This window comes from Oncorhynchus keta, chromosome 4, assembly GCF_023373465.1.
Source record: "Oncorhynchus keta strain PuntledgeMale-10-30-2019 chromosome 4, Oket_V2, whole genome shotgun sequence".
Classification (NCBI taxonomy): domain Eukaryota; kingdom Metazoa; phylum Chordata; class Actinopteri; order Salmoniformes; family Salmonidae; genus Oncorhynchus; species Oncorhynchus keta.
In genome coordinates, this window is record NC_068424.1 from 85,167,553 (window position 1) to 85,195,273 (window position 27,721).

The window sequence follows — 27,721 nt, forward strand, 5'->3', positions numbered from 1 at the left end:
TTTCATGGACAGATTAAGGACTGGTTTCATAGACAGATTAAGGACTGGTTTCACAGATTAAGGTTTTTCATGGACAGATTAAGGACTGGTTTCAGACAGATTAAGGACTGGTTTCATAGACAGATTAAGGATTGGTTTCATGGACAGATTAAGGACTGGTTTCATAGACAGATTAAGGACCGGTTTCATAGACAGATTAAGGACTGGTTTCATAGACAGATTAAGGACTGGTTTCATAGACAGATTAAGGACCGGTTTCACAGATTAAGGTTTCAGATTAGGATTGGTTTCACAGATTAAGGACTGGTTTCAAGGACAGATTAAGGACTGGTTTCATGGACAGATTAAGGACTGGTTTCATAGACAGATTAAGGACTGGTTTCATAGACAGATTAAGGACTGGTTTCATAGACAGATTAAGGACATAGACAGATTAAGGACTGGTTTCATAGACAGATTAAGGACTGGTTTCATAGACAGATTGAGGACTGGTTTCATGGACAGATTAAGGACTGGTTTCATGGACAGATTAAGGACTGGTTTCATAGTTTGGTTTCATAGACAGATTAAGGACTGGTTTCATAGACAGATTAAGGACTGGTTTCATAGACAGATTAAGGACCGGTTTCATAGACAGATTAAGGACCGGTTTCATAGACAGATTAAGGATTGGTTTCATAGACAGATTAAGGACTGGTTTCATGGACAGATTAAGGACTGGTTTCATGGACAGATTAAGGACTGGTTTCATGGACAGATTAAGGACTGGTTTCATGGACAGATTAAGGACTGGTTTCATAGACAGATTAAGGACTGGTTTCATAGACAGATTAAGGACTGGTTTCATCGACAGATTAAGGACTGGTTTCATGGACAGATTAAGGACTGGTTTCATGGACAGATTAAGGACTGGTTTCATGGACAGATTAAGGACTGGTTTCATAGACAGATTAAGGACTGGTTTCATGGACAGATTGAGGACTGGTTTCATGGACAGATTAAGGACAGATTAAGGACTGGTTTCATGGACAGATTAAGGACTGGTTTCATAGACAGATTAAGGACTGGTTTCAGATTAGACTGGTTTCAGATTAAGGACTGGTTTCATACAGATTAAGGACCGGTGTCATAGACAGATTAAGGACCGGTTTCATAGACAGATTAAGGACTGGTTTCATAGACAGATTAAGGACTGGTTTCATAGACAGATTAAGGACTGGTTTCATAGACAGATTAAGGACTGGTTTCATAGACAGTTTAAGGACTAGTTTCATGGACAGATTGAGGACAGGTTTCATAGACAGATTAAGGACTGGTTTCATATACAGATTAAGGACTGGTTTCATAGACAGATTAAGGACTGGTTTCATGGACAGATTAAGGACTGGTTTCATGGACAGATTAAGGACTGGTTTCATAGTCAGATGAAGGACTGGTTTCATGGACAGATTAAGGACCGGTTTCATAAACAGATTAAGGACTGGTTTCATGGACAGATTAAGGACCGGTTTCATAGACAGATTAAGGACTGGATTCATAGACAGATTAAGGACTGGTTTCATACAGATTAAGGACTAGTTTCATGGACAGATTGAGGACTGGTTTCATAGACAGATTAAGGACTGGTTTCATGGACAGATTAAGGACAGGTTTCATAGACAGATTAAGGACCGGTTTCATGGACAGATTAAGGACTGGTTTCATATACAGATTAAGGACTGGTTTCATAGACAGATTATGGACTGGTTTCGTGGACAGATTAAGGACTGGTTTCATGGACAGATTAAGGAATGGTTTCATGGACAGATTAAGGACTGGTTTCATAGACAGATTAAGGACAGGTTTCATAGACAGATTAAATACTGGTTTCATGGACAGATTAAGGACTGGTTTCATAGACAGATTAAGGACTGGTTTCATGGACAGATTAAGGACCGGTTTCATAGACAGATTAAGGACTGGTTTCATGGACAGATTAAGGACCGGTTTCATAAACAGATTAAGGACTGGTTTCATGGACAGATTAAGGACTGGATTCATAGACAGATTAAGGACTGGTTTCATACAGATTAAGGACTAGTTTCATGGACAGATTGAGGACTGGTTTCATAGACAGATTAAGGACTGGTTTCATGGACAGATTAAGGACAGGTTTCATAGACAGATTAAGGACCGGTTTCATAGACAGATTAAGGACTGGTTTCATAGACAGATTAAGGACCGGTTTCATAGACAGATTAAGGACCGGTTTCATAGACAGATTAAGGACTGGTTTCATATACAGATTAAGGACTGGTTTCATAGACAGATTAAGGACTGGTTTCGTGGACAGATTAAGGACTGGTTTCATGGACAGATTAAGGAATGGTTTCATGGACAGATTAAGGACTGGTTTCATAGACAGATTAAGGACTGGTTTCATAGACAGATTAAGGACTGGTTTCATGGACAGATTAAGGACTGGTTTCATAGACAGATTAAGGACTGGTTTCATGGACAGATTAAGGACTGGTTTCATAGACAGATTAAGGACTGGTTTCATGGACAGATTAAGGACTGGTTTCATAAACAGATTAAGGACTGGTTTCATGGACAGATTAAGGACTGGATTCATAGACAGATTAAGGACTGGTTTCATACAGATTAAGGACTAGTTTCATGGACAGATTGAGGACTGGTTTCATAGACAGATTAAGGACTGGTTTCATGGACAGATTAAGGACAGGTTTCATAGACAGATTAAGGACCGGTTTCATAGACAGATTAAGGACTGGTTTCATAGACAGATTAAGGACCGGTTTCATAGACAGATTAAGGACCGGTTTCATAGACAGATTAAGGACTGGTTTCATATACAGATTAAGGACTGGTTTCATAGACAGATTAAGGACTGGTTTCATAGACAGATTAAGGATTGGTTTCATAGACAGATTAAGGACCGGTTTCATAGACAGATTAAGGACCGGTTTCATAGACAGATTAAGGACTGGTTTCATGGACAGATTAAGGACTGGTTTCATCGACAGATTAAGGACTGGTTTCATAGACAGATTAAGGACTGGTTTCATGGACAGATTAAGGACTGGTTTCATCGACAGATTAAGGACTGGTTTCATAGACAGATTAAGGACTGGTTTCATACAGATTAAGGACCGGTTTCATAGACAGGTTAAGGACTGGTTTCATAGACAGATTAAGGACTGGTTTCATGGACAGATTGAGGACTGGTTTCATGGACAGATTAAGGACTGGTTTCATGGACAGATTAAGGACTGGTTTCATGGACAGATTAAGGACTGGTTTCATAGACAGATTAAGGACTGGTTTCATCGACAGATTAAGGACTGGTTTCATAGACAGATTAAGGACTGGTTTCATACAGATTAAGGACCGGTGTCATAGACAGATTAAGGACTGGTTTCATAGACAGATTAAGGACTGGTTTCATAGACAGATTAAGGACTGGTTTCATAGACAGATTAAGGACTGGTTTCATAGACAGTTTAAGGACTAGTTTCATGGACAGATTGAGGACAGGTTTCATAGACAGATTAAGGACTGGTTTCATATACAGATTAAGGACTGGTTTCATAGACAGATTAAGGACTGGTTTCATGGACAGATTAAGGACTGGTTTCATGGACATATTAAGGACTGGTTTCATAGTCAGATGAAGGACTGGTTTCATGGACAGATTAAGGACCGGTTTCATAAACAGATTAAGGACTGGTTTCATGGACAGATTAAGGACCGGTTTCATAGACAGATTAAGGACTGGTTTCATAGACAGATTAAGGACTGGTTTCATACAGATTAAGGACTAGTTTCATGGACAGATTGAGGACTGGTTTCATAGACAGATTAAGGACTGGTTTCATGGACAGATTAAGGACAGGTTTCATAGACAGATTAAGGACTGGTTTCATGGACAGATTAAGGACTGGTTTCATATACAGATTAAGGACTGGTTTCATAGACAGATTAAGGACTGGTTTCATAGACAGATTAAGGACTGGTTTCATAGACAGATTAAGGATTGGTTTCATAGACAGATTAAGGACCGGTTTCATAGACAGATTAAGGACTGGTTTCATAGACAGTTTAAGGACTGGTTTCATGGACAGATTAAGGACTGGTTTCATAGACAGATTAAGGACAGGTTTCATAGACAGATTAAACACTGGTTTCATGGACAGATTAAGGACTGGTTTCATAGACAGATTAAGGACTGGTTTCATGGACAGATTAAGGACTGGTTTCATAGACAGATTAAGGACTGGTTTCATGGACAGATTAAGGACTTTCATAAACAGATTAAGGACTGGATTCATAGACAGATTAAGGACTGGTTTCATACAGATTAAGGACTAGTTTCATGGACAGATTGAGGACTGGTTTCATAGACAGATTAAGGACTGGTTTCATGGACAGATTAAGAACAGGTTTCATAGACAGATTAAGGACTGGTTTCATAGACAGATTAAGGACTGGTTTCATAGACAGATTAAGGACCGGTTTCATAGACAGATTAAGGACTGGTTTCATGGACAGATTAAGGACTGGATTCATAGACAGATTAAGGACTGGTTTCATACAGATTAAGGACTAGTTTCATGGACAGGAGGACTGGTTTCATAGACAGATTAAGGACTGGTTTCATGGACAGATTAAGGACAGGTTTCATAGACAGATTAAGGACTGGTTTCATAGACAGATTAAGGACTGGTTTCATAGACAGATTAAGGACTGGTTTCATAGACAGATTAAGGACTGGTTTCATAGACAGATTAAGGACTGGTTTCATATACAGATTAAGGACTGGTTTCATAGACAGATTAAGGACTGGTTTCATAGACAGATTAAGGACTGGTTTCATGACAGATTAAGGACTGGTTTCATGGACAGATTAAGGACTGGTTTCATGGACAGATTAAGGACTGGTTTCATAGACAGATTAAGGACTGGTTTCATAGACAGATTAAGGACTGGTTTCATAGACAGATTAAGGACCGGTTTCATGGACTGGTTTCAGATTAAGGACTGGTTTCATGGACAGATTAAGGACTGGTTTCATGGACAGATTAAGGACCGGTTTCATAGACAGATTAAGGACTGGATTCATAGACAGATTAAGGACTGGTTTCATACAGATTAAGGACTAGTTTCATGGACAGATTGAGGACTGGTTTCATAGACAGATTAAGGACTGGTTTCATGGACAGATTAAGGACAGGTTTCATAGACAGATTAAGGACCGGTTTCATAGACAGATTATGGACTGGTTTCGTGGACAGATTAAGGACTGGTTTCATACAGATTAAGGACCGGTTTCATAGACAGATTAAGGACTGGTTTCATGGACAGATTAAGGACTGGTTTCATAGACAGATTAAGGACTGGTTTCATAGACAGATTAAGGACTGGTTTCATAGACAGATTAAGGACTGGTTTCATAGACAGATTAAGGACCGGTTTCATAGACAGATTAAGGACTGGTTTCATGGACAGATTAAGGACTGGTTTCATGGACAGATTAAGGACTGGTTTCATAGACAGATTAAGGACTGGTTTCATAGACAGATTAAGGACTGGTTTCATAGACAGATTAAGGACTGGTTTCATAGACAGATTAAGGACTGGTTTCATAGACAGATTAAGGACTGGTTTCATAGACAGATTAAGGACTGGTTTCATAGACAGATTAAGGACTGGTTTCATGGACAGATTAAGGACTGGTTTCATGGACAGATTAAGGACTGGTTTCATGGACAGATTAAGGACTGGTTTCATGGACAGATTAAGGACTGGTTTCATAGACAGATTAAGGACTGGTTTCATAGACAGATTAAGGACTGGTTTCATCGACAGATTAAGGACTGGTTTCATAGACAGATTAAGGACTGGTTTCATACAGATTAAGGACCGGTTTCATAGACAGGTTAAGGACTGGTTTCATAGACAGATTAAGGACTGGTTTCATGGACAGATTGAGGACTGGTTTCATGGACAGATTAAGGACTGGTTTCATGGACAGATTAAGGACTGGTTTCATGGACAGATTAAGGACTGGTTTCATAGACAGATTAAGGACTGGTTTCATCGACAGATTAAGGACTGGTTTCATAGAGAGATTAAGGACTGGTTTCATACAGATTAAGGACCGGTGTCATAGACAGATTAAGGACTGGTTTCATAGACAGATTAAGGACTGGTTTCATAGACAGATTAAGGACTGGTTTCATAGACAGATTAAGGACTGGTTTCATAGACAGTTTAAGGACTAGTTTCATGGACAGATTGAGGACAGGTTTCATAGACAGATTAAGGACTGGTTTCATATACAGATTAAGGACTGGTTTCATAGACAGATTAAGGACTGGTTTCATGGACAGATTAAGGACTGGTTTCATGGACAGATTAAGGACTGGTTTCATAGTCAGATGAAGGACTGGTTTCATGGACAGATTAAGGACCGGTTTCATAAACAGATTAAGGACTGGTTTCATGGACAGATTAAGGACCGGTTTCATAGACAGATTAAGGACTGGATTCATAGACAGATTAAGGACTGGTTTCATACAGATTAAGGACTAGTTTCATGGACAGATTGAGGACTGGTTTCATAGACAGATTAAGGACTGGTTTCATGGACAGATTAAGGACAGGTTTCATAGACAGATTTCATGGAGGACTGGTTTCATATACAGATTAAGTTTTCATAGACAGATTATGGACTGGTTTCGTGGACAGATTAAGGACTGGTTTCATGGACAGATTAAGGAATGGTTTCAGACAGATTAAGGACTGGTTTCATAGACAGATTAAGGACTGGTTTCATAGACAGATTAAATACTGGTTTCATGGACAGATTAAGGACTGGTTTCATAGACATAGACAGATTAAGGACTGGTTTTCATACGACAGATTAAGGACTGGTTTCATGAGCTACAGAAGGACCAGATTAAGGACTGGTTTCATGGACAGATTAAGGACTGGTTTCATAGACAGATTAAGGACTGGTTTCATGGACAGATTAAGGACCGGTTTCAGATTAAGGACTGGTTTCATGGACAGATTAAGGACTGGTTTCATAGACAGATTAAGGACTGGTTTCATACAGATTAAGGACTAGTTTCATGGACAGATTGAGGACTGGTTTCATAGACAGATTAAGGACTGGTTTCATGGACAGATTAAGGACTGGTTTCATAGACAGATTAAGGACCGGTTTCATAGACAGATTAAGGACTGGTTTCATAGACAGATTAAGGACTGGTTTCATAGACAGATTAAGGACTGGTTTCAGATTATGGTTTCAGACAGATTAAGGACTAGTTTCATGGACAGATTAAGGACTGGTTTCATAGACAGATTAAGGACTGGTTTCATGGACAGATTAAGGACTGGTTTCATAGACAGATTAAGGACTGGTTTCATGGACAGATTAAGGACTGGTTTCATAGACAGATTAAGGACTGGTTTCATAGACAGATTAAGGACTGGTTTCATAGACAGATTAAGGACTGGTTTCATAGACAGATTAAGGACTGGTTTCATAGACAGATTAAGGACTGGTTTCATAGACAGATTAAGGACTGGTTTCATAGACAGATTAAGGACTGGTTTCATGGACAGATTAAGGACTGGTTTCATAGACAGATTAAGGACAGGTTTCATAGGATTAAACACTGGTTTCATGGACAGATTAAGGACTGGTTTCATAGACAGATTAAGGACTGGTTTCATGGACAGATTAAGGACCGGTTTCATAGACAGATTAAGGACTGGTTTCATGGACAGATTAAGGACTGGTTTCATAAACAGATTAAGGACTGGATTCAGACAGATTAAGGACTGGTTTCATACAGATTAAGGACTAGTTTCATGGACAGATTGAGGACTGGTTTCATAGACAGATTAAGGACTGGTTTCATGGACAGATTAAGAACAGGTTTCATAGACAGATTAAGGTTTCATAGACAGATTAAGGACTGGTTTCATAGACAGATTAAGGACCGGTTTCATAGACAGATTAAGGACTGGTTTCATGGACAGATTAAGGACTGGTTCATAGACAGATTAAGGACTGGTTTCATACAGATTAAGGACTAGTTTCATGGACAGATTGAGGACTGGTTTCATAGACAGATTAAGGACTGGTTTCATGGACAGATTAAGGACAGGTTTCATAGACAGATTAAGGACCGGTTTCATAGACAGATTAAGGACTGGTTTCATAGACAGATTAAGGACTGGTTTCATAGACAGATTAAGGACTGGTTTCATAGACAGATTAAGGACTGGTTTCATAGACAGATTAAGGACTGGTTTCATAGACAGATTAAGGACTGGTTTCATAGACAGATTAAGGACTGGTTTCATAGACAGATTAAGGACTGGTTTCATGGACAGATTAAGGACTGGTTTCATAGACAGATTAAGGACTGGTTTCATAGACAGATTAAGGACTGGTTTCATAGACAGATTAAGGACCGGTTTCATAGACAGATTAAGGACTGGTTTCATAGACAGATTAAGGATTGGTTTCATAGACAGATTAAGGACTGGTTTCATAAACAGATTAAGGACTGGTTTCATGGACATTAAGGACTGGATTCATAGACAGATTAAGGACTGGTTTCATACAGACAGATTTTCATGGACAGACTGGTTTCATAGACAGATTAAGGACTGGTTTCATGGACAGATTAAGGACAGGTTTCATAGACAGATTAAGGACTGGTTTCATAGACAGATTAAGGACTGGTTTCATAGACAGATTAAGGACCGGTTTCATAGACAGATTAAGGACTGGTTTCATAGACAGATTAAGGACTGGTTTCATATACAGATTAAGGACTGGTTTCATAGACAGATTAAGGACTGGTTTCATAGACAGATTAAGGACTGGTTTCATAGACAGATTAAGGACTGGTTGCATAGACAGATTAAATAGACAGATTGAGGACTGGTTTCATGGACAGATTAAGGACTGGTTTCATGGACAGATTAAGGACTGGTTTCATAGACAGATTAAGGACTGGTTTCATAGACAGATTAAGGACTGGTTTCATAGACAGATTAAGGACCGGTTTCATAGACAGATTAAGGACTGGTTTCATAGACAGATTAAGGACTGGTTTCATAGACAGATTAAGGATTGGTTTCATAGACAGATTAAGGACTGGTTTCAAGGACAGATTAAGGACTGGTTTCATGGACAGATTAAGGACTGGTTTCATGGACAGATTAAGGACTGGTTTCATGGACAGATTAAGGACTGGTTTCATAGACAGATTAAGGACTGGTTTCATAGACAGATTAAGGACTGGTTTCATCGACAGATTAAGGACTGGTTTCATAGACAGATTAAGGACTGGTTTCATACAGATTAAGGACCGGTTTCATAGACAGGTTAAGGACTGGTTTCATAGACAGATTAAGGACTGGTTTCATGGACAGATTGAGGACTGGTTTCATGGACAGATTAAGGACTGGTTTCATGGACAGATTAAGGACTGGTTTCATAGACAGATTAAGGACTGGTTTCATAGACAGATTAAGGACTGGTTTCATACAGATTAAGGACCGGTTTCATAGACAGATTAAGGACTGGTTTCATACAGATTAAGGACCGGTTCATAGACAGATTAAGGACTGGTTTCATAGACAGATTAAGGACTGGTTTCATAGACAGATTAAGGACTGGTTTCATAGACAGATTAAGGACTGGTTTCATAGACAGTTTAAGGACTAGTTTCATGGACAGATTGAGGACAGGTTTCATAGACAGATTAAGGACTGGTTTCATATACAGATTAAGGACTGGTTTCATAGACAGATTAAGGACTGGTTTCATGGACAGATTAAGGACTGGTTTCATGGACAGATTAAGGACTGGTTTCATAGTCAGATGAAGGACCGGTTTCATGGACAGATTAAGGACCGATAAACAGATTAAGGACTGTTTTCATGGACAGATTAAGGACCGGTTTCATAGACAGATTAAGGACTGGATTCATAGACAGATTAAGGACTGGTTTCATACAGATTAAGGACTAGTTTCATGGACAGATTGAGGACTGGTTTCATAGACAGATTAAGGACTGGTTTCATGGACAGATTAAGGACAAGTTTCATAGACAGATTAAGGACCGGTTTCATGGACAGATTAAGGACTGGTTTCATATACAGATTAAGGACTGGTTTCATAGACAGATTATGGACTGGTTTCGTGGACAGATTAAGGACTGGTTTCATGGACAGATTAAGGAATGGTTTCACGGACAGATTAAGGACTGGTTTCATAGACAGATTAAGGACAGGTTTCATAGACAGATTAAATACTGGTTTCATGGACAGATTAAGGACTGGTTTCATAGACAGATTAATAATAATAATATATGCCATTTATCAGACGCTTTTATCCAAAGGACTTACAGTCATGTGTGCATACATTCTACGATTGGTCCCGGGGAAACCCACTACCCCGGACTGGCCATTTACCAACTGAGCTACAGAAGGACCGGACAGATTAAGGACTGGTTTCATGGACAGATTAAGGACCGGTTTCATAGACAGATTAAGGACTGGTTTCATGGACAGATTAAGGACTTTCATAAACAGATTTGGTTTCATGGACAGATTAAGGACTGGATTCATAGACAGATTAAGGACTGGTTTCATACAGATTAAGGACTAGTTTCATGGACAGATTGAGGACTGGTTTCATAGACAGATTAAGGACTGGTTTCATGGACAGATTAAGGACTGGTTTCATAGACAGATTAAGGACCGGTTTCATAGACAGATTAAGGACTGGTTTCATAGACAGATTAAGGACCGGTTTCATAGACAGATTGGGGACTGGTTTCATAGATTAAGGACTGGTTTCATAGACAGATTAAGGACTGGTTTCATATACAGATTAAGGACTGGTTTCATAGACAGATTAAGGACTGGTTTCATGGACAGATTAAGGACTGGTTTCATGGACAGATTAAGGAATGGTTTCATGGACAGATTAAGGACTGGTTTCATAGACAGATTAAGGACAGGTTTCATAGACAGATTAAATACTGGTTTCATGGACAGATTAAGGACTGGTTTCATAGACAGATTAAGGACTGGTTTCATGGACAGATTAAGGACCGGTTTCATAGACAGATTAAGGACTGGTTTCATAGACAGTTTAAGGACCAGTTTAATGGACAGATTAAGGACTGGTTTCATAGACAGATTAAGGACTGGTTTCATAGATTAGGGACTGATTTCATAGACAGATTAAGGACTGGTTTCATACAGATTAAGGACTAGTTTCATGGACAGATTAAGGACCGGTTTCATGGACAGATGGACTGGTTTCATAGACAGATTAAGGACCGGTTTCATGGACAGATTAAGGACAGGTTTTATAGACAGATTAAGGACCGGTTTCATAGACAGATTAAGGACCGGTTTCATAGACAGATTAAGGACCGGTTTCATAGACAGATTAAGGACTGGTTTCATAGACAGATTAAGGACCGGTTTCATAGACAGATTAAAGACTGGTTTCATATACAGATTAAGGACTGGTTTCATAGACAGATTAAGGACTGGTTTCATGGACAGATTAAGGACTGGTTTCATGGACAGATTAAGGACAGGTTTAATGGACAGATTAAGGACTGGTTTCATGGACAGATTAAGGACCGGTTTCATAGACAGGTTAAGGACTGGTTTCATAGACAGATTAAGGACCGGTTTCATGGACAGATTAAGGACTGGTTTCATGGACAGATTAAGGACCGGTTTCATAGACAGGTTAAGGACTGGTTTCATAGACAGATTAAGCCTAGTACTGGACTAAAAACACTATACCATCGTTAGGTAGTGCTGGAGCGAATCTCTCCTCTGGGGCCAGGGTAACACTGAGGCAGTCACACAGTTGAACAATCCTCCTACACTGGGTGGATTTGGACTTGGTGGATGTGTGGCCTCCGTCAAGGATGTCGTGGAATTCGACTCGACCGATGCCGAAAATGCTAGTGGGGTAGAGAACGATCCACGTCTTCCTCCACGTTTTCTGTCGGGGACGGATACAGCAGTCAATCACCACCAATCGTTCTTTAAGCGTTGAAAGAAACTTCCATGACATCACTTTGAATTTGTAATCAGACGTGAATAGCCTTCAACATTTCTTCCAAGATTAGTAAAGACTGTCATCTATTAGCTCAGTGAAGTCCTGCAGATAATACAGCATCTCCGTAAACACTCACCTTTCCAAACTTGTTTCCCTTAACGTAGAGCATCCCCTCCTTGAAAACAACCTCCATCCTCTCCCTCTGTGTGAGGGAATCAAACAGTTCTTGACCTTTACCCGAGTGTAGCCTACGTCCTCTCTCAAGTCTGTTAGGTTATCCTCTAGTAAAACGCTGTAGTCTTTGTTCTAATTTCTGTTAGTTAGGTTATCCTGTAGTCTTTGTTCTAATTTCTGTTAGTTAGGTTATCCTGTAGTCTTTGTTCTAATTTCTGTTAGTTAGGTTATCCTGTAGTCTTTGTTCTAATTTCTGTTAGTTAGGTTATCCTGTAGTCTTTGTTCTAATTTCTGTTAGTTAGGTTATCCTCTAGTAAAACTCTGTAGTCTTTGTTCTAATTTCTGTTAGTTAGGTTATCCTCTAGTAAAAATCTGTAGTCTTCGTTCTAATTTCTGTTAGTTAGGTTAACCACCAGCGCCTCAGAGTTCAGCACCCTCCCCAAGTCTGTGTTAATACAGTCACATCCACCACTACCAACTGACAGTCAAGTCCCTTCCCCCCCCCTGCTGTGTTCCAGTCAACACAGCAGTCTGAGGTGATAGTGAACCTACAGATCAGCAGTAGCAAGTGGTCTGAGCTTCCCTTCCTTCCCCTCTACAAAACGTCATTTACCAGAGAAAGATACTCTTTTTCTCTCCATCTGACTTTTTAAAAAATGTTTTTTTTAAATATTTTTTTATATAAACAAGTAAATATATTTGATAAATTAAAAACAGATCGTACTGACATGATTAAACTCGTTCTTAGTAATTATCTAAAAATTCTTATCGTGTTCACCGTGGTTACGGAAGACACTCACACTTCCCTTTCTGAGAGTAATTCTATCGAAGGCCGTGGTATTGCAACACATATTGCTACAGTCCGAAGTTACTAAATCGTTCCACCGTCCATTAAAAATTACTTCCAGTGGAAAGTCTGATGTGGATCGTAAAATTGATTTATTAACGTTGCAGAGAAATGTAAAATTACATTTATAATACAAAACAGATAAAGAGAAATAAAGAGAGTTGCACAAAAAAAAAATAGTTCAACCTTTTATACATACAGAGCGATTCTGTCTTTATCTTATCAACCCCAGAGACAAGACAAATACATGTTTACTTCCTCAATTATCTGAGAAACAAGTCCATCACAGCCATGTCAGTCTCACACAGCCATGTCAGTCTCACACAGCCATGTCAGTCTCCATGTCAGTCTCACACAGCCATGTCAGTCTCACACAGCCATGTAAAGCAACCTGCTGGGTCAAAATCTTACGTCAAATACTATTTGCCGTGCACTTCGGGACAATCCCAATTGGTCCCCATTGTACCTGGCAAAACAAACCAGGCACAGCATTAAGTAGGTGACAGTATTCCCGTGTTGTACATTCAGAAGTCCATGGAGCTGTGTGCCAGGTAGTCTTTCCGTCCGATATTGGTGACCTGTTTGGTCTGCATGGCTTCCAGTTTGGGACAGTCTGTGATACGATGACCTAGACCACCGCAGAATGTACAGCCTCTCTCTCCTGGGGAACAGTAGCAAGAAAAAAACAGCAGGTAGGTTAGAATGGCGGAGGAACCAAGAGATGGCAGACATCTGGGCTACTAAAATCATACATTACAAGCAATACGCTTTTTCATTTTAAATAGTAACTTCTGTGAATAGAAACGGAGAAATGAGTGACAGAGAAGCAGCAGTAGCGATAGAAATGTATGAACAGAAAGAGAAATGTATGAACAGAAAGAGAAACACACAGTTGAAGTTGGGAAGTTCACATCCACTGAGGTCGGGGTCATTAAAACTCGTTTTTCAACCACTCCCACACATTTCTTGTTAACAAACTATTGTTTTGGTAAGTCGGTTAGGACATCTACTTTGTGCATGACACAAGTCATTTCACCATCAATTGTTTACAGACAGATTATTACCCTTATAATTCACTGTATCACAATTCCAATGGGTCAGAAGTTTTCATACACGAAGTGGAATGTGCCTTTAAACAGCTTGGAAAATTCCAGAAAATGATGTCATGGCTTTAGAAGCTTCTGATAGGTTAATTGACATTATTTGAGTCAATTGGAGGTGTACCTGTGGATGTATTTCAAACTCAGTGCCTCTTTGATTGACATCATGGGAGAATCAAAAGAAATCAGCCAAGACTTCAGAACAAAAAATTGTAGACCTCCACAAGTCTGGTTCATCCTTGGGAGCAATTTCCAAACACCTGAAGGTACCACGTTCATCTGTACAAACAATAGTACGCAAGTATAAACACCATGGGACCACGCAGCCGTCATACCGCTCAGGAAGGAGACGCATTCTGTCTCCTAGAGATGAACATACTTTGGTGCGAAAAGTGCAAATCAATCCCAGAACAACAGCAAAGGATCTTGTGAAGATGCTGAAGGAAACAGGTACAAAAGCATCTTATCCACAGTAAAACGAGTCCTATATCAACATAACCTGAAATGCTGCTCAGCAAGGAAGAAGCCACTGCTCCAAAACCGCCATAAAAAAGCCAGACTATGGTTTGCAACTGCACATGGGGACAAAGATCACACTTTTTGGAGAAATGTCTTCTGGTCTGATGAAACAAAAATAGAACTGTTTGGCCATAATGACCATCGTTATGTTTGGAGGAAAAGGGGGGAGGCTTGCAAGCCGAAGAACAACATCCCAACCGTGAAGCACGAGGATGGCAGCATCTTGTTGTGGGGGTGCTTTGCTGCAGGAGGGACTGGGGCACTTCACAAAATAGATGGCTTCATGAGGTAGGAACATTATGTGGATATATTGAAGCAACATCTCAAGACATCAGTCAGGAAGTTAAAGCTTGGTCGTAAATGGCTCTTCCAAATGGACAATGACCCCAAGCATTCTTCCAAAGTTGTGGCAAAATGGCTTAAGGACAACAAAGTCAAGGTATTGGAGTGGCCATCACAATTCAATTATATAAAATTTGTGGTCAGAACTGAAAAGCGTGTGCGAGCAAGGAGGCCTACAAACCTGACTCCGTTACACCAGCTCTGTCAGGAGGATTGGGCCAAAATTCACCCAACTTATTATGGGAAGCTTGTGAAGAATACCCGAAACGTTTGACCCAAGTTAAACAATTTAAAGGCAATGCTACCAAATAATAATTGAGTGTATGTAAACTTCTGACCCACTGGGAATGTGATGAAATAAATAAAAGCTGAAATAAATCATTCTCTCTACTATTATTCTGACACATCACATTCTTAAAATAAAGTGGTGATCCAGACTGACCTAAAACAGGGAATTTTTACTAGGATTAAAAGTCAGGAATTGTGAAAAACTGAGTTTAAATGTTTTTGGCAAAGGTGTATGTAGACTTCTGACTTCAACTGTAGGGTGTAGGGGTTAGTTAGGGTGTAGGGGTTAGTTAGGGTGTAGGGGTTAGTTAGCGTGTATGTAGTTAGGGTGTAGGGGTTAGTTAGGGTGTAGGGGTTAGTTAGGGTGTAGGGGTTAGTTAGGGTGTAGGGGTTAGTTAGCGTGTAGGGGTTAGTTAGGGTGTAGGGGTTAGTTAGGGTGTAGGGGTTAGTTAGGGTGTAGGGGTTAGTTAGGGTGTAGGGGTTAGTTAGGGTGTATGTGGTTAGGGTGTAGGGGTTAGTTAGCGTGTATGTAGTTAGGGTGTAGGGGTTAGTTAGGGTGTATGTAGTTAGGGTGTAGGGGTTAGTTAGGGTGTAGGGGTTAGTTAGCGTGTATGTAGTTAGGGTGTAGGGGTTAGTTAGCGCGTATGTAGTTAGGGTGTAGGGGTTAGTTAGGGTGTATGTAGTTAGGGTGTAGGGGTTAGTTAGCGTGTATGTAGTTAGGGTGTATGTAGTTAGGGTGTAGGGGTTAGTTAGGGTGTATGTAGTTAGGGTGTAGGGGTTAGTTAGGGTGTATGTAGTTAGGGTGTAGGGGTTAGTTAGGGTGTATGTAGTTAGGGTGTAGGGGTTAGTTAGCGTGTATGTAGTTAGGGTGTAGGGGTTAGTTAGGGTGTATGTAGTTAGGGTGTAGGGGTTAGTTAGGGTGTATGTAGTTAGGGTGTAGGGGTTAGTTAGCGTGTATGTAGTTAGGGTGTAGGGGTTAGTTAGGGTGTAGGGGTTAGTTAGGGTGTATGTAGTTAGGGTGTAGGGGTTAGTTAGGGTGTATGTAGTTAGGGTGTAGGGGGTAGTTAGGGTGTAGGGGTTAGTTAGGGTGTATGTAGTTAGGGTGTAGGGGGCAGTTAGGGTGTATGTAGTTAGGGTGTAGGGGTTAGTTAGCGTGTATGTAGTTAGGGTGTAGGGGTTAGTTAGCGTGTATGCAGTTAGGGTGTAGGGGTTAGTTAGGGTGTATGTAAACTTCTGACTTCAACTGCATATATGTGTGTGTGTGTATATATATATATATATATATATATATATATATATATATATATAGAGAGAGAGAGAGAGAGAGGAAGGAAGGAGAGAAAGTAAGTAGCAGAACGAGACCAGGATAGTGCGCGTTACCTCCGATATCCAGCATGGTCTCGTCTCCTGTCTGTAGGACCTGTAGAACAGGGGGAACCTTTTGCTTGGCTTCTATCAGCAGGGCCTTCAGATCCATCAGCACCGACTCATCTACAGGAGGATTTCAGGGTTGTGAACAATAAGAACCAAAATAAGAGGACTGCAATAGCGAGGAACTACCTGGACTTATCCAAACATCAGTTTTATTTTCTGTTGCAAATTATTGTGTTTAAAAAAAAAAAAAAAAAATTCTGTTAATTAAGTATCTTAATGGAATTACAACACAGGGCATTAGACAGGTGTTTCCTCTACAGATCTGTTTTAAGGGGCATCTGATTCAACAGCCATGGATACAGACCCCAGAACATGGTACATGGATACAGACCCCAGAACATGGTACATGGATACAGACCCCAGAACATGGTACATGGATACAGACCCCAGAACATGGTACATGGATACAGACCCCAGAACATGGTACATGGATACAGACCCCAGAACATGGTTCATGGATACAGACCCCAGAACATGGTACATGGATACAGACCCCAGAACATGGTACATGGATACAGACCCCAGAACATGGTACAACAGCCATGGATACAGACCCCAGAACATGGTACATGGATACAGACCCCAGAACATGGTACATGGATACAGACCCCAGAACATGGTACATGGATACAGACCCCAGAACATGGTTCATGGATACAGACCCCAGAACATGGTTCATGGATACAGACCCCAGAACATGGTTCAACAGCCATGGATACAGACCCCAGAACATGGTACATGGATACAGACCCCAGAACATGGTACATGGATACAGACCCCAGAACATGGTTCATGGATACAGACCCCAGAACATGGTTCATGGATACAGACCCCAGAACATGGTTCAACAGCCATGGATACAGACCCCAGAACATGGTTCATGGATACAGACCCCAGAACATGGTACATGGATACAGACCCCAGAACATGGTACATGGATACAGACCCCAGAACATGGTTCATGGATACAGACCCCAGAACATGGTTCATGGATACAGACCCCAGAACATGGTTCAACAGCCATGGATACAGACCCCAGAACATGGTACATGGATACAGACCCCAGAACATGGTTCATGGATACAGACCCCAGAACATGGTTCATGGATACAGACCCCCAGAACATGGTTCATGGATACAGACCCCAGAACATGGTTCATGGATACAGACCCCAGAACATGATACATGGATACAGACCCCAGAACATGATACATGGATACAGACCCCAGAACATGGTTCAACAGCCATGGATACAGACCCCAGAACATGGTTCATGAATACAGACCCCAGAACATGGTACATGGATACAGACCCCAGAACATGGTACATGGATACAGACCCCAGAACATGGTTCATGGATACAGACCCCATAACATGGTTCAACAGCCATGGATACAGACCCCAGAACATGGTACATGGATACAGACCCCAGAACATGGTACATGGACACAGACCCCAGAACATGGTACATGGATACAGACCCCAGAACATGGTACATGGATACAGACCCCAGAACATGATACATGGATACAGACCCCAGAACATGATACATGGATACAGACCCCAGAACATGGTTCATGGATACAGACCCCAGAACATGGTTCATGGATACAGACCCCAGAACATGATACATGGATACAGACCCCAGAACATGATACATGGATACAGACCCCAGAACATGGTTCAACAGCCATGGATACAGACCCCAGAACATGGTTCATGAATACAGACCCCAGAACATGGTACATGGATACAGACCCCAGAACATGGTTCATGGATACAGACCCCAGAACATGGTTCATGGATACAGACCCCAGAACATGGTACATGGATACAGACCCCAGAACATGGTTCATGGATACAGACCCCAGAACATGGTTCATGGATACAGACCCCAGAACATGGTACATGGATACAGACCCCAGAACATGGTACATGGATACAGACCCCAGAACATGGTACATGGATACAGACCCCAGAACATGATACATGGATACAGACCCCAGAACATGATACATGGATACAGACCCCAGAACATGGTTCATGGATACAGACCCCAGAACATGGTTCATGGATACAGACCCCAGAACATGATACATGGATACAGACCCCAGAACATGGTTCATGGATACAGACCCCAGAACATGGTTCAACAGCCATGGATACAGACCCCAGAACATGGTTCATGAATACAGACCCCAGAACACGGTACATGGATACAGACCCCAGAACATGGTTCATGGATACAGACCCCAGAACATGGTTCATGGATACAGACCCCAGAACATGGTACATGGATACAGACCCCAGAACATGGTTCATGGATACAGACCCCAGAACATGGTTCATGGATACAGACCCCAGAACATGGTACATGGATACAGACCCCAGAACATGGTTCAACAGCCATGGATACAGACCCCAGAACATGGTTCATGGATACAGACCCCAGAACATGGTTCATGGATACAGACCCCAGAACATGATTCATGGATACAGACCCCAGAACATGATACATGGATACAGACCCCAGAACATGGTTCATGGATACAGACCCCAGAACATGGTTCATGGATACAGACCCCAGAACATGGTTCATGGATACAGACCCCAGAACATGGTACATGGATACAGACCCCAGAACATGGTACATGGATACAGACCCCAGAACATGGTTCATGGATACAGACCCCAGAACATGGTTCATGGATACAGACCCCAGAACATGGTACATGGATACAGACCCCAGAACATGGTTCATGGATACAGACCCCAGAACATGGTTCATGGATACAGACCCCAGAACATGGTTCATGGATACAGACCCCAGAACATGGTTCATGGATACAGACCCCAGAACATGGTTCATGGATACAGACCCCAGAACATGGTTCATGGATACAGACCCCAGAACATGGTTCATGGATACAGACCCCAGAACATGGTACATGGATACAGACCCCAGAACATGGTTCATGGATGCAGACCCCAGAACATGATTCATGGATACAGACCCCAGAACATGATACATGGATACAGACCCCAGAACATGGTACATGGATACAGACCCCAGAACATGGTACATGGATACAGACCCCAGAACATGGTTCATGGATACAGACCCCAGAACATGGTTCATGGATACAGACCCCAGAACATGGTACATGGATACAGACCCCAGAACATGGTTCATGGATACAGACCCCAGAAAATGGTTCATGGATACAGACCCCAGAACATGGTTCATGGATACAGACCCCAGAACATGGTACATGGATACAGACCCCAGAACATGGTTCATGGATAGACCCCAGAACATGGTTCATGGATACAGACCCCAGAACATGGTACATGGACACAGACCCCAGAACATGGTACATGGATACAGACCCCAGAACATGGTACATGGATACAGACCCCAGAACATGATACATGGATACAGACCCCAGAACATGGTTCATGGATACAGACCCCAGAATATGATACATGGATACAGACCCCAGAACATGATACATGGATACAGACCCCAGAACATGGTTCAACAGCCATGGATACAGACCCCAGAACATGGTTCATGAATACAGACCCCAGAACACGGTACATGGATACAGACCCCAGAACATGGTTCATGGATACAGACCCCAGAACATGGTTCATGGATACAGACCCCAGAACATGGTACATGGATACAGACCCCAGAACATGGTTCATGGATACAGACCCCAGAACATGGTTCATGGATACAGACCCCAGAACATGGTACATGGATACAGACCCCAGAACATGGTTCATGGATACAGACCCCAGAACATGGTTCATGGATACAGACCCCAGAACATGGTTCATGGATACAGACCCCAGAACATGATTCATGGATACAGACCCCAGAACATGATACATGGATACAGACCCCAGAACATGGTACATGGATACAGACCCCAGAACATGGTACATGGATACAGACCCCAGAACATGGTTCATGGATACAGACCCCAGAACATGGTACATGGATACAGACCCCAGAACATGGTACATGGATACAGACCCCAGAACATGGTTCATGGATATACAGACCCCAGAACATGGTACATGGATACAGACCCCCAGAACATGGTTCATGGATACAGACCCCAGAACATGGTTCATGGATACAGACCCCAGAACATGGTTCATGGATACAGACCCCAGAACATGGTTCTATGGATACAGACCCCAGAACATGGTTCATGGATACAGACCCCAGAACATGGTTCATGGATACAGACCCCAGAACATGGTTCATGGATACAGACCCCAGAACATGGTACATGGATACAGACCCCAGAACATGGTTCATGGATGCAGACCCCAGAACATGATTCATGGATACAGACCCCAGAACATGATACATGGATACAGACCCCAGAACATGGTACATGGATACAGACCCCAGAACATGGTACATGGATACAGACCCCAGAACATGGTTCATGGATACAGACCCCAGAACATGGTACATGGATACAGACCCCAGAACATGGTACATGGATACAGACCCCAGAACATGGTACATGGATACAGACCCCAGAACATGATTAATGGATACAGACCCCAGAACATGGTTCATGGATACAGACCCCAGAACATGGTACATGGATACAGACCCCAGAACATGGTTCATGGATAGACCCCAGAACATGGTTCATGGATACAGACCCCAGAACATGGTACATGGACACAGACCCCAGAACATGGTACATGGATACAGACCCCAGAACATGGTACATGGATACAGACCCCAGAACATGATACATGGATACAGACCCCAGAACATGATACATGGATACAGACCCCAGAACATGGTTCATGGATACAGACCCCAGAACATGGTTCATGGATACAGACCCCAGAGAACATGGATACAGACCCCAGAACATGATACATGGATACAGACCCCAGAACATGGTTCATGGATACAGACCCCAGAACATGGTTCATGGATACAGACCCCAGAACATGGTTCATGGATACAGACCCCAGAACATGATTCATGGATACAGACCCCAGAACATGATACATGGATACAGACCCCAGAACATGATACATGGATATAGACCCCAGAACATGGTTCATGGATACAGACCCCAGAACATGGTTCATGGATACAGACCCCAGAACATGGTACATGGATACAGACCCCAGAACATGGTACATGGATACAGACCCCAGAACATGGTACATGGATACAGACCCCAGAACATGGTTCATGGATACAGACCCCAGAACATGGTACATGGATACAGACCCCAGAACATGGTACATGGATACAGACCCCAGAACATGGTACATGGATACAGACCCCAGAACATGGTTCATGGATACAGACCCCAGAACATGGTTCATGGATACAGACCCCAGAACATGGTTCATGGATACAGACCCCAGAACATGGTTCATGGATACAGACCCCAGAACATGGTTCATGGATACAGACCCCAGAACATGGTTCATGGATACAGACCCCAGAACATGGTACATGGATACAGACCCCAGAACATGGTTCATGGATGCAGACCCCAGAACATGATTCATGGATACAGACCCCAGAACATGATACATGGATACAGACCCCAGAACATGGTACATGGATACAGACCCCAGAACATGGTACATGGATACAGACCCCAGAACATGGTTCATGGATACAGACCCCAGAACATGGTTCAACAGCCATGGATACAGACCCCAGAACATGGTTCATGGATACAGACCCCAGAACATGGTACATGGATACAGACCCCAGAACATGGTTCATGGATACAGACCCCAGAACATGGTACATGGATACAGACCCCAGAACATGGTACATGGATACAGACCCCAGAACATGGTACATGGATACAGACCCCAGAACATGATTAATGGATACAGACCCCAGAACATGATTCATGGATACAGACCCCAGAACATGGTTCAACAGCCATGGATACAGACCCCCAGAACATGGTTCATGGATACAGACCCCAGAACATGGTTCATCATACAGACCCCAGAACATGGTTCATGGATACAGACCCCAGAACATGGTTCAACAGCCATGGATACAGACCCCCAGAACATGGTTCATGGATACAGACCCCAGAACATGGTTCATGGATACAGACCCCAGAACATGATTCATGGATACAGACCCCAGAACATGGTTCAACAGCCATGGATACAGACCCCAGAACATGGTACATGGATACAGACCCCAGAACATGGTTCATGGATACAGACCCCAGAACATGATTCATGGATCAGACCCCAGAACATTACATGGATACAGACCCCAGAACATCATGGATACAGACCCCAGAACATGGTACATGGATACAGACCCCAGAACATGGTTCATGGATACAGACCCCAGAACATGGTACATGGATACAGACCCCAGAACATGGTTCATGGATACTCCCCAGAACATGGTTCATGGATACAGACCCCAGAACATGGTTCTGGATACAGACCCCAGAACATGGTTCAACAGCCATGGATACAGACCCCAGAACATGGTTCATGGATACAGACCCCAGAACATGGTTCATGGATACAGACCCCAGAACATGATTCATGGATACAGACCCCAGAACATGGTTCAACAGCCATGGATACAGACCTTCCATGGTACATGGATACAGACCCCAGAACATGGTTCATGGATACAGACCCCAGAACATGATTCATGGATACAGACCCCAGAACATTACTGGATACAGACCCCAGAACATGGTACATGGATACAGACCCCAGAACATGGTACATGGATACAGACCCCAGAACATGGTTCATGGATACAGACCAGAACATTACATCTACCCCCAGAACATGGTACATGGATACAGACCCCAGAACATGGTACATGGATACAGACCCCAGAACTGGTTCATGGATACAGACCCCAGAACATGGTACATGGATACAGACCCCAGAACATGGTTCATGGATACAGACCCCAGAACATGGTTCATGGATACAGACCCCAGAACATGGTTCATGGATACAGACCCCAGAACATGGTTCATGGATACAGACCCCAGAACATCATGGATACAGACCCCAGAACATGGTTCAACAGCCATGGATACAGACCCAGAACATGGTACATGGATACAGACCCCAGGTTACATGGATACAGACCCCAGAACATGGTACATGGATACAGACCCAGAACATGTTATACAGACCCCAGAACATCTACATGGATACAGACCCCAGAACATGGTTCATGGATCCCTCTAGGACCCCAGAACATGTTACATGGATACAGACCCCAGAACATGGTTCATGGATACAGACCCCAGAACATGGTTCATGGATACAGACCCCAGAACATGGTTCATGGATACAGACCCCAGAACATGGTTCATGGATACAGACCCCAGAACATGGTTCTGGATACAGACCCCAGAACATGGTTCATGGATACAGACCCCAGAACATGGTTCAACAGCCATGGATACAGACCCCAGAACATGGTTCATGGATACTCTCTGATACATGGATACAGACCCCAGAACATGGTTCATGGATACAGACCCCAGAACATGGTTCAGCCATGGATACAGACCCCAGAACATGGTTCATGGATACAGACCCAGGTTACTCTACAGACCCCAGAACATGCAACAGGTTACCAACATGATGGCTAAATGTTGAGGAATCAGGTTGGCTCTTTCTCTACCACCAGCCTTTGTTGATGAAAGTGGTGGCGATCCCAGTCTTCCCTGATCGCCAGGTTACTCCTGTGGACTAGAACCACAACAACTCACTGTTTTTCAGTCAGTCGGTGGATAGTCTGATTATAGAGAGGAATACATGAGATTTAGGGGTACCAATAACGTCACTTGAGGAGATATGAGCAGATTATCATAGAAGAAACCAGGGTTGTACTCTGCCTCTAGGCCAGGTTACTCTCCCTCTAGGCCAGGTTACTCTCTCTCTAGGCCAGGTTACTCTCTCTCTAGGCCAGGTTACTCTGCCTCTAGGCCAGGTTACTCTCCCTCTAGGCCAGGTTACTCTCTCTCTAGGCCAGGTTACTCTCTCTCTAGGCCAGGTTACTCTCCCTCTAGGCCAGGTTACTCTTCCTCTAGGCCAGGTTACTCTTCCTCTAGGCCAGGTTACTCTGCCTCTAGGCCAGGTTACTCTCCCTCTAGGTCAGGCCAGGTTACTCTCTCTCTAGGCCAGGTTACTCTCCCTCTAGGTCAGGCCAGGTTACTCTCTCTCTAGGCCAGGTTACTCTCCCTCTAGGTCAGGCCAGGTTACTCTCCCTCTAGGCCAGGTTACTCTGCCTCTAGGCCAGGTTACTCTGCCTCTAGGCCAGGTTACTCTCCCTCCCTCTAGGCCAGGTTACTCTCCCTCTAGGCCAGGTTACTCTCCCTCTAGGCCAGGTTACTCTCCCTCTAGGCCAGGTTACTCTCCCTCTGAGGCCAGGTTACTCTCCCTCTAATCATATTGTTATTGATTTCTGGCCAGGTTAATATCTCTCTAGGCCAGGTTATTCTCCCTCTAGGCCAGGTTACTCTCTCTCTAGGCCAGGTTACTCTCTCTCTAGGCCAGGTTACTCTCCCTCTAGGCCAGGTTATTCTCCCTCTATGCCAGGTTACTCTCTCTCTAGGCCAGGTTATCTCTCTCTGGCATTATTCTCCCTCTATAGTTGACTCTCTCTCTATAGCAGGTTACTCTCCCTCTAGGCCAGGTTACTCTCTCTCTAGGCCAGGTTACTCTCTCTCTAGGCTTAAACTCTCTCTCTGGCCAGGTTACTCTCTCTCTAGGCCAGGTTACTCTCTCTCTAGGCCAGGTTACTCTCCCTCTAGGCCAGGTTACTCCCTCTAGCCAGGTTACTCTGCTCTAGGCCAGGTTACTCTCAGCACATTGTGGTAACTGCTGATGAAAACGGCTTTGATCAAATCATATTGATTGATTGATTTCTGACTGTAAATTTGCTCTGGATAAGATTGTTCTGCTAAATGACCAAAATGTAATGTAAAAAAAAAAAAGCCCAGTTGATTAATTGAGATGTAAAGTCTTACCATAGTTCTTATCTCCTCTGGCATATCATAGTTGACTAAATGCTAATGCTAAATCCAGACCTTTAAATGCTACAATAGCCACCAACACATCCTTCTTCCCTTCCTTAAAAGCCTTGATGGCTTTGGTACGCTCCTCCTGGTCTGGAAACACATAGCAGAGTGGGAATGAAATAGCCCTATTTAGGTAGTCCCAGCAGGTGTTGCCTGGTGATGCTAACGCTAAATGCTAATGCTAAATGCTAACGCTAAATGCTAAATGAAAGAAGAAGTTAAAAGGCCTTGATGGCCTTGGTACGCTCCTCCTGGTCTGGAAACACATATCAGAGTGGGAATGAAATAGCCCTATTTAAGTAGTCCCAGCAGGTGTTGCCTGGTGATGCTAACGCTAAATGCTAATGCTAAATGCTAACGCTAAATGCTAAATGAAAGAAGAAGTTAAAGGCCTTGATGGCCTTGGTACGCTCCTCCTGGTCTGGAAACACATATCAGAGTGGGAATGAAATAGCCCTATTTAAGTAGTCCCAGCAGGTGTTGCCTGGTGATGCTAACGCTAAATGCTAATGCTAAATGCTAACGCTAAATGCTAAATGAAAGAAGAACTTAAAAGGCCTTGATGGCCTTGGTACGCTCCTCCTGGTCTGGAAACACATAGCAGAGTGGGAATGAAATAGCACCCCTATTTAGGTAGTCCCAGCAGGAAGAGAAGGGGTTTTACTCTTACAATTTCCTCCACTCCCTTTCAGCACTAGGGCACATGTTAAGGGCAGGGTGGTTGAGGTAGGAAAACTAAGGGGGTTAAAACTTTAGTCCCAAGGGACTTGCTCATGTTACTCACGACTCATGTGTGCATACATTCTACGTATGATCTTACCGCCATGCTCTACCAACTGAGCTACAGAAGGACCATCTTACCTTTTCCTCCGTGGATAGCCACAGCCTCCACTCCTTTTAGCAGGAGATATTCATGAATGGCGTCCACGTCTGCTTTCTTCTCAGCAAACATCAACACCTGGGTGACAGAGAACAACACTACCATCTTACCATCTGATTAAACACACAACAACACTACCATCTTACCATCTGATGAAACACACAACAACACTACCATCTTACCATCTGATGAAACACACAACAACACTACCATCTTACCATCTGATTAAACACACAACAACACTACCATCTTACCATCTGATGAAACACACAACAACACTACCATCTTACCATCTGATGAAACACACAACAACACTACCATCTTACCATCTGATTAAACACACAACAACACTACCATCTTACCATCTGATTAAACACACAACAACACTACCATCTTACCATCTGATTAAACACACAACAACACTACCATCTTACCATCTGATTAAACACACAACAACACTACCTTCTTCTTCTTCTTGTTACTAATCGGAGGAGGGGCTGTTACTAACCAGAGGAGGAGGGGCTGTTACTAACCAGAGGAGGAGTTGTTACTAACCAGAGGAGGGGTTGTTACTAACCAGAGGAGGAGGGGTTGTTACTAACCAGAGGATGAGGGGTTGTTACTAACCAGAGGAGGAGGGTTAACTAACCAGAGGAGGAGGGTTGTTACTAACCAGAGGAGGGCTGTTACTAACCAGAGGGGTTGTTACTAAACAGAGGAGGGGTTGTTACTAACCAGAGGAGGGGCTGTTACTAACACGAAGGAGGGCTGTTACTAACCAGAGGAGGAGGCTGTTACTAACCAGAGGAGGGGTTGTTACTAACCAGAGGAGGTTGTTACTAACCAGAGGAGGGGGGGCTGTTACTAACCAGAGGAGGAGGGGCTGTTACTAACCAGAGGATGAGGGCT

General features: G+C 42.8%; 2 protein-coding genes and 1 long non-coding RNA gene across 10 annotated transcripts in view; 1 reads left to right on the forward strand and 2 right to left on the reverse strand.

Moving 5' to 3' along the window:
• Nucleotides 1-12,863, reverse strand: part of LOC127929755 (docking protein 3-like) — a 34,194-nt gene extending 21,331 nt beyond the window's left edge. For all 4 annotated transcript variants that reach the window (XR_008136061.1, XR_008136059.1, XR_008136060.1 and 1 more), the window contains exons 1-2: nt 12,261-12,863; nt 11,863-12,067 (exon numbers count right to left, since the gene is read on the reverse strand). Coding sequence is in view for 1 of the 4 variants with exons in the window: in XM_052518005.1 (XP_052373965.1) it covers nt 11,863-12,067; nt 12,261-12,317 (262 nt within the window). In the remaining 3 variants the exon portion in view is untranslated. The remainder of the gene's footprint in view (nt 1-11,862; nt 12,068-12,260) is intronic.
• LOC127929758 (uncharacterized) overlaps nt 12,300-27,721 on the forward strand; it is a 54,703-nt gene continuing 39,281 nt past the window's right edge. For all 5 annotated transcript variants that reach the window (XR_008136067.1, XR_008136064.1, XR_008136063.1 and 2 more), the window contains exons 1-2: nt 12,300-12,448; nt 12,525-12,651. This is a non-coding gene — a long non-coding RNA (uncharacterized LOC127929758). The remainder of the gene's footprint in view (nt 12,449-12,524; nt 12,652-27,721) is intronic.
• The window catches only part of LOC118381277 (probable ATP-dependent RNA helicase DDX41), a 127,954-nt gene continuing 113,453 nt past the window's right edge, over nt 13,221-27,721 (reverse strand). Inside the window, 2 exon segments of the mRNA XM_052518004.1 lie at nt 13,221-13,806; nt 16,775-16,885. Of these exon segments, the coding sequence (XP_052373964.1) occupies nt 13,670-13,806; nt 16,775-16,885 (248 nt within the window). The 3' untranslated portion in view covers nt 13,221-13,669.